This window comes from Phallusia mammillata, chromosome 3 (genome assembly GCF_965637545.1).
Source record: "Phallusia mammillata chromosome 3, kaPhaMamm4.hap1.1, whole genome shotgun sequence".
In the NCBI taxonomy this organism is placed as follows: Eukaryota; Metazoa; Chordata; class Ascidiacea; order Phlebobranchia; family Ascidiidae; genus Phallusia; species Phallusia mammillata.
The window spans coordinates 9,772,991-9,786,473 of NC_137254.1; the positions used below are offsets into that span (position 1 = coordinate 9,772,991).

The 13,483-nt window shown below is 36.1% G+C and overlaps 1 protein-coding gene across 1 annotated transcript; it reads right to left on the bottom strand.

Annotated features, from left to right (window-relative positions):
- Positions 1-8,929: 8,929 nt before the first annotated feature.
- Positions 8,930-13,477, bottom strand: LOC145220252 (relaxin receptor 1-like). Its single transcript, XM_080087519.1, has 9 exons — positions 12,783-13,477; positions 11,103-11,453; positions 10,915-11,046; positions 10,683-10,847; positions 10,299-10,595; positions 10,056-10,236; positions 9,807-9,984; positions 9,528-9,739; positions 8,930-9,468 (listed from the first exon to the last, which is right to left on the bottom strand). The coding sequence occupies exons 1-9, from the start codon at positions 12,876-12,878 to the stop codon at positions 9,176-9,178; spliced, it is 1,905 nt and encodes a 634-aa protein (XP_079943645.1). The 5' UTR covers positions 12,879-13,477; the 3' UTR covers positions 8,930-9,175.
- Positions 13,478-13,483: the final 6 nt, after the last annotated feature.

Consider the following 13,483-nt stretch of genomic DNA (forward strand, 5'->3'; position numbering starts at 1 on the left):
GATGTTTAATATCAACCTCTGCAACAATCATGCCGAATTTGGCCCGGAACAGTTAAATGGTTTTTCAGTTATACGCAATAGTTTTTTAATGGGCCTTGTTAGCTGCAGGTACCTTAGTGCCAACGAAGAATAGTTTTCATCTTGAAAATCTAAGGTATCAATGCATGTTAAAGTGCTGGCTTCTTCACACGAAAAAGAGGATGCTAGTTTTGGCAAGCCTTTGAAAACATGAACCAGATTTTCTTCACTGTGTAAAACTGGACGATGTGCTGAGTCCAAGCTGGGATCTGACAAGCACTATTTGTTTTTTCTATTCATGTTTTCATACCCAATTTTTTAGAAATAAAATCAACGCGTTTTTGTCATCATAAAGCGCAAGAAATCCTTTATGTTAACCCGCAGTTTGTTGAAATGTGACCACTTGAAGATTGTGCTTCTGCAATTCATTTTACATCAAGAAGGAATTTACAGGTTGCGCCAAAGATATCGCCAGTCTCAGTGCCAGGCTTTGGTCCCGATTAGACTAGTAAAAAACAATAGTAATAGAATTGTAGTAACTGGCGTGAAACGGAGCAATAAAATTAGCAGCTTTACATATTTACGAGTGATTTGTGTACATTATTTAATATTTGAAATCACTTCTCGAACCCTAAAATACGTATGTTCGCCCTAGTTGAGAACGCTTGCATGTGGGGTGTAATTTACTTAAAAAGTACCTATTTACAGTATTGTTGTCCACTAGAGAATTTGTATTCGATGGTAAATGCTCTATTTTTGTACTATCAGCTTCTGTAAATTAAATTAGACTCTAGATATTTGACCCACATGATGTAAATTTGTGGGTTTTCAAATTGGGGAATCTAAACTAGAAGTTGCTTTTGTGCTCGTTATTCCATAACACAGTATAATTTTCTGCTGGAATTCGATTTTGTTGCTCTCTACTGACTTGTTGTGACCAAATTATTACAAAATATCAGACACTAAGTAGTAATTAAGAAATCAATTTTATTTCGATTTTAGTTTGTATAGTTCCTGATCCTTATACAGATATAAAAAAGCCCTATTTGGATTTGTTCGCGAGAGGTGTAAGTCGGGCCGGCTTTTCTGAAATCGGGGTTAGGTGTTTTGCAAAAAACTGACTTATTCGGACCTGACTTTACATTCTGTGTCAGTATTTTTGGCGAAATGAATTTTTCTAGCTAAGTAACAAGTTTCTGGACAAGACCTAATGTCAAACAGCCCTAAAACGCCTTGTTTAAGACCAACTGTGTTTGCTGTCTTGGTCTTACACGAGGCTTCAATGTATAGGCCTGTCAATCAAACTTTCGGGCCTAAACAGGTCTCTTAAAAACGATTCGGGTTGGGGCCGGGTTCGGGTTCGGGCTAGAATTTCAGGCCCATTTATAACTCTGGTTGGCGACAACGCCTAGCATTCAAACCCTTTCAAAAAGGCATAGATGAATAGCTGGGACCCGCTCTGAAGCACACTTGTGTAGAAGTAATAATACGCCACGCCTATTAAAGACATCATACCGAATGCTTGGTGACCGGCTTATTCCGTATAAAGCCTCCAATAGACCTGGCGTACATTCATTCCTTCGAAAAAGAGTGATGTGCTATGCTACGAAATAGCTAAATATATGTTGAAACCTACTCATTTGGTGCTATAGGTAAATCTTAAGGTTAAACATTTTCTTGTTTAAAAGAGGATCATTATATCACGGCAATTTTAAACTGTGCAAAAAACGGAAATTTAGCCGCTGTGTTAAAAATACAAACACGAGTATCTTATTACCAATTTGCAAAGTGAAAAGTTGAAAATTTGAAAATTTCGTGCAACATTAGTATATGTTGCCAAAATGCCGGCTTGTTGAGTTTGTCAGCCAAGTAGAGCAAGCACAATAAGTTTATTATGACAAGGTTTAATTTGAATTCTGTTTCGTTTGTCGAGGGAATTTGCAAACATTTTATAAAACAATAATTAACAAACGAAGAAAAACACTAAAAAACAAAACAACAAAACAAAAATTAAGTGAAATGTTCATGCACAAATGATTGAAACCATTCACACCGTTTCACGATATGTTTACAGCGCTGATTGCTCTAAATTAACAGTGAGACTGGGATAGGGTTAGGAACTAATATTATAAATCGATTTATTTTTCATATTATCATAACACCTCAGCCCAACCTGAAAAATCCTAACTGATGTCATCTTCACACATGCAGTGAGCTATAATGCTTGTTAAATACATGACACGTAAGGCTCAAAACAGGTTTTCAAACTATACTTTTTGCACTAAAGTTCATTGTGACTAAACCACGCTCGTTGCGTACAGGGCCACGTCTAAAGCAGTGGTTCCCAACCGCCGGTCCCCGTAAATATTTTGTGCCGGTCCGCAAATCATCTTACATTAAGCCAACCTACTTTTTAAAATGGAATAATAAGGCCTATGGCAATATTGTTGGTACCTGGGAAACTCATTTTACGCTTGGCTGTAAAACTGAGGTAAATAGTTTAATAAAGCTTTTGTGACGTTTTATGATTGTTTTGTCATAAACTGTGTCTAGCATTCAACAAATTTTTGTAAAACAAAGTTATTCTTCGCTTTTGAGATGAGATTCATACTGGCAGCAAAACAACAGTAAACATTCCACTAACATTGATTTTGTATGTAAATGAATTGGCGTTTTGTTGTTTGTGTTGAGTTGATTGCCGTTTGGTTGTAAGTTTTCGTCTTAAATACATAGGCTATGACCAAATCTTGCATTATGTTGCGCAATGACAACTTTGGTGAACAAAAAGCTTCGAAATATCTGTTACATCTTTTGATGCCGGTCCGTGGAAATTGTTTGCATTATTATCGCTCCCACGGTGTAGAAAGGTTGGGAACCATTAGTCTAACATTGCTCCGCAACCCTTTTTTACGCACGTCGCACTATACAAACTTTGAATGTTCGGCGGCACACCTGAACCCAAAATGCGATTTGAAATGCTTCGATGGACTAAAAAAGCATCAAGCCAGAACTTAAACTTCTTTGAGGGCCAAAAATATCATTTTACGGTAGTAAAAAGTAATATGAACAAAAATATTTTGTGCTTAAATTTGTGGTGCGTTTATGTCATTTGATGTGTGTAGCAAAGTTAAAAAACAAGGGCAATAAACTACTATATGTGAAAGTTACGGCGTACAATGACGAAACAATTGAAAACTTTAACGCAAACATTGGATTTGTTGATTTTCAAAAGGTCGCACTATTTCCATATGATTAAAACGTCGCATTTATTTCTAGCCATTACTAATAAAGAATGATTGTTTTTTGTAGTCGGTGGTCTGACAGGATATTCCACCTGAAGTAAACACCTAACATTTAAAAGTTAGTTCGCAAACCGCCTATAAACCTTCTAAAAGGCCTCACCGGGCCGCGTGTTTTGAGACCTTTGCATTAGGCCAATACAAAGTATATTACGAAATAATAAAACATGAATGTGTAGTGAGTAGTGTAGCTTTAGTTTGGTGTTGTGAACTGTATAATTTGCTATTAATGTTAAAATACACAAAAACATACTCAAAACAAAAGTTACGGGTTTGCGGCGGAACACCGAGCATCGTCTTGCGGCACACCAGTGTGACGCGGCACACCGGTTGCGGAGCAGTGGTCTAAAGCAGTGGTCGGCAACCGCCGGTCCGCGGCCCGGTACCGGTCCGCGACGACTTAGTTACCGGACCGTATAATTTTTCAGGTCAAATGCTCTGAAACATTTTGCCTATATATCCCGGGGATGTTAAACTATGGTATATGTGTTTTCATTGCTAAATATTTGTAGTTTTTTGAAAACCGGTCCGTCGTAAAATTTCAGTTTCCAAACTGGTCCGCAGTAGAAAAAAGGTTGCCGACCCCTGGTCTAAAGCACGTTTTTAAACAAGAATGGTTCAGTCAGCCCTGACTATTTGGAATCGGTTCCATGTTTCTTTTATAACCGTTGATTTTGTTCAACAAAAACAGCTTCAGTTCTGAATACAACGCCAATACTTGTAAGCAACAATCATGTAATGGATGGCATTGTCTTTCAAAATGACGAAAGGTTTTTAAAAAATGCTTCTCATGAGGTGTCTCTAAAGAGTTACTCAAATCAATTTACGAGTAGAAATTGTTGTGTTGAATCCGTCTTGATCGCCGAACAAAGTACAAGGATCGTGCTGTTTACCATAGCACCATATTTTACATGCAAATCTTTTATATTTGCCATAGCACTTCGTCGTATTGCACTGTATGCCTAAATGCGAATGCGTTGACCAAACACTCGTAGTGCAGACAACCATTGCTCTATTGAACAAGCATAAATGGACAGGCCTTAACCGGGTTTCCCAACGAGTTTCGTGTAGTCTGCAAAAGTGCCTATTTATATTGCCCTGGCTTAATCGCTTGGTCAATGGTTTAGCTTTTAACATGCACGACCAAGCATGTTATTGCTTATTTAGAAAAAAAGTCAGTTAAACTTTTTTAAACAACTTTTTGCAACATAATGACATTGATGCTGTCTTTAGACTGCATATTTTGAGTTGATTATACCAGTTAAGCAGCTTTTATTTGTTATTGTGCTTTACTAATTTAAACAAGAACAAATATACATTTTTGAGCTGACGGCAAAAAGTTTTACATTCTGAGACATAGTATAATTCTGTGAAAACAGGAATGATAAAAGTCAGCATGTTTCACCCTTTGACAAAGTTCATGGCTATTAAGGGGGTGACTTGTGTTCATGTTTTGTAGAAAATTTCTTTACAAAAAACATGCGTGTTTTTTGTGGTAAATTAACTTCTTGCGTGACATAATGTGAGATTTTGTGCCAAAAATAAACTGAGCTGCTCGGATTGAATTTGTGATGCGGAACAACAGACATGGAAATGTCAATCATATATTTAATAATTGAAATTCTGGGAATTTTACTACATGCTTAAAAAATTCAAACCTAGCGCATTTTTACTGCATTTAACAATTTATATTCTGTTACAAACTGTGTATTCTGGCGTCCCACGTAAAGACTGTAGTGCGTTTTCTCATAACATCAACTTTTTTATGTATTGGATAACTTTAAAGTTTTGCTCATTACATTGATTTTTAATTATTTTTCCACATAACCAACAGATAGGTGCGCATATACGTGAAAGCGTTTCTTGTCAAACGTGCCATTTGGTTTTAAACTAGTCCAAAATGTTTTGATAGCGCACTGCGCCAAACCATTCATGTAAGATTTGGTGGCGTGATGTGATGCGTTAAAATTGTTTCGTAATGCGATGGGCACAAGACGACCGATTTCAGGTTTTGCATATTAGACAAGCAATCGGCATTGGATATAGCTTGACACAACAAAACTATGACATTTGTTGCCTATCGCTAAAAATCTTTGCAACCCAGTTTGATTAATTTATATTTTACGTGATTTTAGGATTTCAATGACATAAAGTTTATGAAATACCAACACAGGAATGCATTAATTATGCTACAAACTACCCGGTAATTGCATTTGTATTGGAATATTTGATCGTCATACGCAGGTTTGATATACGTTTATATTAACCATGATGAGCCCATATTCATTATCGTAGGTGACAACTACAAAATAACTGACTTACACAACACAGTTATGAGATCCATTTTGTAAGCAACGATCATATATAATGCATGGCAATGTCTTTTTGACTGTAATGTGGTTTTGTTTGATGCTTTTCCATTAGGTGATTAAACAGAGCTACTCAAATCAAATTTTACATAGATTTTCTGCAATGATTCTGAATTTAATTTATATTACGCCGAAGTTGACACAAGGGTCATACAGTTTGCCATGAAACATTTATATGCAAAATTTTGGACGCTTGTTTTCCAAGCTATTTGTGTGCCATCAGCCATAACCCTTCATTGCATTGCGTTGCATTTTATGCCTAAATACAAAAGCGATGACATAACGATCGTCGTGCAGTCAACCATTGCTCTCTGTTACAAGCATACATGTACATGGTTACAGCGGGTTTCCAAAAAGTCGTGCATTTAGGCATGTTGCATATTTATTACATGGATTTAATCGCTTTGTATTGCTTATTTTGAAAAAGATGTGGTCAGTTTTTACATAACGAAAACACCTTGGTGTTGCAATCATTTAACCATATCTTTAGACTGTAAAATATGAGTTAATTGCACAAGCAGTGGCGCGTTTAATTGTTTTGTTTTCAAAAAGAGATTTGGTTTGTTCTTGTATAATTATTTTTCGTTATATTCCGCTGCGCTTGTGCAGTTCGCTTCTTGTGCTCGCATTATATCATTCATGGCTCTGCAGAAGTCATACCGTTCTGGTTGGCGAAACGTTAGCAAAAACACAAATTCTCAAAAATACAAACAACAACTAGTATTTTGTTTAGCATTACAACAGTTGAAAAAAAAATTGTTAAATATGCAACCTGGTGGTATTTTCAACTGAATGATTAGATGCTCACTATAATCATAATCAATTTGCAGAAAATTTTTAACATACAAAACAATATGTTATTTATGTGGCATATTAAAATCGTGTGACATGATGTGAGATTATGTTCCAATAATAAACTCTGAGTCGTTCTGTTTGAATTTGTAATGCGGAATAACAGACATGGAAATGTCATTCATATATTTCGAACCGAAATTTCCAGAATCGTAAATGTTTATTTCCAAAATATATCAATTTAAGCGCATTTTTATTGCTGCAAACAATTTAGATACCGTTACAACACAGCATTAACATTTCCGAGTAATGGTTCATTTCAAACATTTGTTCATTTAATTTTGTTTAATTTTTATTTCCGGTTAACTGATCGCCAAAAAATGAAAATTGAAACTGAAAACAGGAAAAGTTTTATCGGATTTAGCTAAAAATTTGCAGGTTGTTTCTGACTATAATTATAACATGGCTTGTAAAAATCTTTCGTTTGTAAATTATTTTCGCTGATCCGATAAGACCGTAACTTTGCACGCAGTTATTGACTTTGAAATGCGTGTAATTATATCTCAGTACGTGTTTTATAGCCACTTAGTTATAACAACAGCGACTTTTGTATGTAAAGCAAACGGTCCAATTGAACGTGTTTGCGCCGCATATCCGTTTAACTGTTGGCAACAACTTGAAACTTTGGCAGCAGTTGGTATCTGTAATTTCAAATTGACTTGAAAAACCGTTTAATAACTTTACTTCGGTTCGTTCGTGCAATGAGGTATGGTAACAGCGAACTGTTTCTATCTCGTTAACGGTCGTGACTACAATGATAAATATGATGTCATTCCTGTTTAGCACACCAGAACAAACTTTCCCATTACGAGCAATATCGGAATGCAATTTCAAGTTGGCTTGTGTAAACCGATAATTTTATCTCTGTTTGTTTGTGTTTTAGATATAATAAGGTGCAAAGAAAGCGAACTGTTCTATCTTTTTTTGTGGTCGAACCTACGAAAAAAGAATGGTGTACGCTCGTGATTTCCGTCTCGCTAACCTGAACAATCTGAAACTTCGCGAGCATTTTCTCACTACAATTCCAAGTCGGCTCGTGCAAACCGTTTAATTTTATATCCGTTTTTTTGTGTGTTTTGGAACCGATAAGTTATGGCAACAGCGAGGTGCTTCTGTTGTGTTAATGGTCGTCTTTGGAGAAATAAATATGATTTTATTTCGGTTTTGTTAACTTGAAGAAACTGAAACTTTGCGAGCAGTATCTCACTGCAATTCCAAGTTGACTCGTGAAAACCGTTTTATTTTTTTCGCTCTTCGTGTTTTGTGGCCAATAAAGTATACCAGAAAGCGAACAATTCTATCGCTTTAAAGGCAGTACCTATGAAAATAGCACTGATGCCGCACGCTTGTGATTTCCGTCTCGCTAACCTGAACAATGTAAATATTTTCGAGCACTTTCTCACTGCATTTTCTGTTAACTTCTAAAATCCGTTTTATTTTATCTCAGTTCGTTCTTGTTTTGTAGCCAATAATGTATATTAAATGCGAACTCCTTCTATCGCTTTAATCATGGTGCCCATGGAGATAAGTATGACGTTCGCTTGTCATTTCCGTTTCGCTAACTTGAACAATGTGAAACTATGCGAGCCTTTTCTAACTGCAATTCCACGTTGGCTCGAGAAAACCGTTCAATTTTATCTTTGTTCTTTCGTATTTTGGAACCACAATAAGTTATGATAACAGCGAGGTGCTTGTATTGCGTTAACGGTCGTCCTTGGAGAAATAAATATGATGCTATTTCGGTTTTGCTAACCTGAACAAGGTGAAACTTTTTTGGCATTTTCTAACTGCAATTGCAAGTTGACTTGTGGAAACCGTTTATTTTATCTGAGTTCGTTCGTGTTTTGTAGCCAGTAACGTATACTAAATGCGACCTCCTTGTATCGCGTTAACCAGTGCGCCCATGAAAATGAGTACGACCTTCGTTTGTCATTTCGGTTACAATATCCTGACGAAACCGATCGTTTACAAGCTGTCTCTGACTGCAATTCCAAGTTCACTCGTGAAAAGCTTTTTACTTTATCACCGTTTTTCGTGTTTTAGAGCTTATAAGTTATAGAGAAAAAAAAATATATATATATTATAATATTGCGATATAACCCCAGTTAAATAACTTTTCTAAATTATAAGTATCTAAATCAATGCTACAGTATGTTTTGCAAGACACTTTGGATCTATATTGTTTATATCCTAACCAAACTGGTACTATTATTGCAAATAAGTTTTAGCCAGTATTTTAAACCAAGTTTTTTTTAAAAAAAATTCCTAAAATCAAACATCGCGGAACTTGTTCGAAAGAAGAAGAGATTCAATGCATTAACACTAACGACAAAGCAAAAGAAACTCGACTGCCTGGAACCTGTAAACTGGCAAACCTATTCACAAACTAAGTCAGAAACGTATTTACACTTTATTAAAAGTTACGGTTTAAACAATTTACCACAGGTTGATTTTGCACAGGAATGAAATGGAACAATCAACGTGAAAAACGTGGAAAAATCATCTTAAAGAATTCAAACATTTTCTAGTAACAGAAACAGTAAACACACCAAGATATATATGTACATGGCTAACAAGATATTTTCAGTTCGGTATACAAGTCCGATTTGTCAATCCTACAACATGGTCATGTATCATTTAAAGTGGGGTTTCGTCCACAACTATCACGTTCACTCGTCGGTCGGCTTCTGGCTGTTGACGTGGACGAAACTCACGCAAACGCTCCCGAATATAATCATAGAGCATTTTCGGTGCGTTTGAGTAGATGAGAGGATTGAGGGAGCTGTTGATGGGAAGCAGGATTATTGCCGAAACTGCGTAGATCACTGGAGGTACAGTTGTTCCACCAAAGTTCAAGAAAGCCATTATCGAAATTGGAATCCAGCAGAAGAAATCAGTGAAGATCAGTCGGATGATTTTCTTCTGCATTTCTGTGAAAAACAAAACAGTTTTACTAATTACTTCCACAAACACATCTCATTAGGTTTACCTTGGTTTTGTTTTTCCGCTCTTGGGTTTCTCGCCCTCTCATTTACTTTCCTGCCACTGGCCGTTGACTTTTTGTAAATCCAAATGTACGTCACTGCCACAAACAGAAAAGCCAAGAAGTTGAGTATGATGATACCGAGTGAATATGCCCAAGCCTTGTCTGTTGGTTTCACGTAAAGTTTGCTGATGCAAACGCTGTTGGTGCTGTAGTATCTATGAAAACATATTAAGGTGTTAAAACACTCAATACTTTCAACCTTCAGTATTTGCAACCACATACCCGAAATATCCTGCAATGTCAAACATATCAGTGTAGTTATAATCTTTGAGAACATCCACAAAATCCGTCCAGGAATAAGCATTTTCTAGTTTCGCAACTGCAGTTTCATACTGCTGAGAATCGTTGAGAGTGAAATTATGTTGAAAATCTACAAACTGCTCCATGAAATGCTCCATGCCTACACAAAATACAACAGTTTAAATGGAACCAATAAATAACTATGATTTGAATAAATGTACAAAATCTTACTTGAAAAGTCCACTGCAGCACTTTGGAAAAATGGGTTTTCCTTCATCCACGCTTTGGTTTCGAACAAATGTTGGAATTGGGATGTGAGAGGAATAAATGCCAGAGTGAAAGAAATTGACCACGACAATAGAATGGTAAGGATGACAACTTTAAGCTTCGGGTGTAGAGATGCGTTGAAAGGCTGCAAAATTTATTCATTGTTTGAAATACATAGATGTGCATGAACAGAACTGAATAACTCACATATTTTACAGCATAGAGTCGAAATGATGTCAATAGAACCATTGTAAAAACTGATGTTTCGCTGGAAAGCAAAACCAATATTCCCATTGTAGTGCAACTTCCACTTGATCTCCAAACAAGGTCATTGGCGCAGTATTTTCCAGAGTAGTGAACACCAGCTGCGCCCAGCATGAGCAGATAAACTCCCATGAGCAGGTCAGAAACAGAAAGATTGAGGACAAGAAGATGGTTGGTGCGAAATGCAGCTGTTGGTGATTCTGTTGTCATCAGAGTTTTTGCTTCCGTAACCATGACGACCTGTGATGTAATTGGAAAATTAAAAGTAATACTTTTTTTGTCAATACTATTCTGCATTTCATATAAGTAAAACAAGTCCAAACATACCAAATTTCCAAAGATGGCAAGCAAGCCCATGATCCACACAACAGCTCGTAAGAATGGATTAGCAATCAGCTCGTATCGCGAGGAGAAAATGTTCTCATCTGTTCTAGTCGACTTTGATGGACATTCGTCACTCCAGTCAGAACAATCACCAAATCCGTTGAACTTCTGTTCGTTTGCAACATTATTATGATGAAAACTGGAATTACCCATTTGTCATTTCATGTAGAAATACTTTTTCCTTTCGAACAAAGAGTGGTTGTTTGTTTTCGCAATAGAACCTTCCGTCACTCGTGCAGTTTTTTTCGTCACTTTGATCATCGCAATTTATAGTGAAATCACAAATCTCTGCGTTGCTAATGGAAACCTGAAAACAAAGAGTTATGTTGCAATCAAAAATCATTAACTTGTAAAAATACCTACCTTAGCTCCATTTAACGCTGAGCAATAGAATCTATCCTGTTTTGTGCAATTTTTAGGTTGTTCGTCACTCTTGTCTTTGCAGTGGACAATGCCGTCGCAAACTTTTGAAAGAAAATGATCTGGAATTTCGGATGCAGTTTCGTCACTTTCGTCTTGACATTGCATGACGCCATCGCAAACTTGAGATTGAGGGATGTTGAGAAGCCCATCAGTCGTGAGACAATGTTTGCGATGTTTGCAAAGACCGGGATCCTCATCGTGATTGAAATATCGACGATCGTTGAAGTAGTAAATAAGAGATGAACAATCTATTTTCCCGTCGCACAACAGTTTGGTGTTTGGATAAAGTCCCTTTCAACCAAAACATGCAAAACAATTTGTCGATAAACATAGCACAGACATGTTACCTTTCATATGTTGTGACAAACAAGCTGGTATAAACAGCTGCCCTTTATTTTACTTTAATTTACTCCGCGCAATGTAAACATAAAAGAAGTATTTATGATAAAATGTCCGTTCGTGATCGAGAAAAGTATGGAGTCTTGAAACTGCAGCCCGAACAAGAAAATTCGTTAAAATCTAACTCAAAACAGTATCAAAAATTATAACAACGAAGGTAAAATTACTACAGCTATGTGGCCTAGTGTGATGTTTTGCTCGATTTAAGTTGGGAAAACCACCGAGTTATCGGCACTCCCGTTTCAATAAAATGGAAAAAGCTGGGCTCGACTTACAACCTTTGCCGTGATCCGAAATTTGTTTGAAAAACGAGCAATAATAAAATGTATATAAATATGGCGTTCTAAGTTAAATCGTAAACTATCATACTAAAACTTCGTCATCAAAACGATTAATTAAAATATTAAATCAATCTAATAAGTAAACAAAACGTTTAATGAAGTTGTAGCAATACAGTGTATGGCAAGTATAAATGGTGGTGCTTATCGATCAACATAAAGATACAAACCAATCGCAAATCAACATTTAAGTGATAAGGAGATTTTCATGTCGCGCTAGTTTCTTACCATTGTAACAGTGTGGAATTTGAAACCCTTGTCATCAGTGTAAAATCTAGTTTTCTCGGTTTAAATATTTAGTACGAAATCAGTGCGCCTCAGCAATTTTTAAACCATAATCAAATTTTAAGATCAAACTTTATCACATAGGGACAAATTAATCAATTTTACATTTGCCAATTTTTTATCAGCATCGTGAATTTTTCTATTTTGTAGCCATGATAACATTTGTTTACGGCAGGATTGAAACTCTAAAGCATAAACCGTGAAAGTGATGTGTTATTTTTGTGCGATTATTTACATTGCGTGACGAGTACCAACTAACTTGTCTCAATACATTTTTTCTCTGTCGCATTAAAGCGAATAGATACCAATCCACGGCCCGAGAATAAGTTGAAATACGAAAACAGCATTTTTTTCTGCCGTCGTCAACTATTTTGTTCATATTACTGCTTTTTTACGTTTTTTTATTGCTAAACATTCAGTACCAGAATTATGTCTTCAAAAAGGCAGCAAAAATGTTTAGACAACTTTATAACTTACATCCACGCATGCTCCTATATAACTACTAATTCTAAAACAATTATCTACTGCATTCAAGTGGATAGATTAGCATCTATAAAAACCAGAGCATAAAACAATATAACACAACTTATGTGCTTACCCAAGGATGTATACAAATCCAATCGCCTTTAAGAATGGTGTCGGTTGTTGTTGAGTTTGAGCAATCGGCTTCCACACTCTCATTACCACTAAACATATTCACATTATTTGCCACAAAACCATTTACTATGTCCTCGTATTAAACCAGTGGTTTTCAACCTTTTTCATGTCGCGACCCATTTTAGCAACCCAATGTAACTTGTGACTCACTTTGAAAAGTTTTCATATTTATTTAATATTTACTAGAATAAACTCTAACTTTCTGAAATAAGAAAGATTCCAAGAAGCTTACTGGTCCGTTCGTTTTTCATACATAGAATATCTTGTTACAACAAACTGACACGCAACTTCTACTATAAATTTGCCCACGGGGTGCTGTGGTACTTGCGTTCAATTAACCTCTGTATAATGACGTAAGTAAAGTAATAAAGCTATTGTTTTGTATGGTTGCGTCATAATGGGAAACAATGGGTTGAAATCAAGAGTTTTGACTGTTTCATTGCTTTTATATGTTTTCATCCTGTTATTGCGGATAAATATTTAATGTTCATGAAAAGGTTTCGCGACCTGAATAAAACAGCAAACGACCCCCACGTGTTGAAAACCACTGTATTAAACAAACGTATTCAAAGAATTTCCATTACATAAAACCTTCAAATAATGTGTTCACACAGCAGTTTTTATTATAAATAATCGACGTTT

Bases quoted from the DNA above. Each gene is read 5' to 3' on its own strand.
- LOC145220252 (XM_080087519.1), bottom strand. From the start codon at position 12,878: ATGTTTAGTGGTAATGAGAGTGTGGAAGCCGATTGCTCAAACTCAACA. The intron at 11,454-12,782 runs GTAAGCACATAA...TTTGGTTGAAAG, and splicing joins GGATTTGTATACATCCTTGG to GGACTTTATCCAAACACCAA. The intron at 10,237-10,298 runs GTGAGTTATTCA...TAAATTTTGCAG, and splicing joins GACTCTATGCTGTAAAATAT to CCTTTCAACGCATCTCTACA.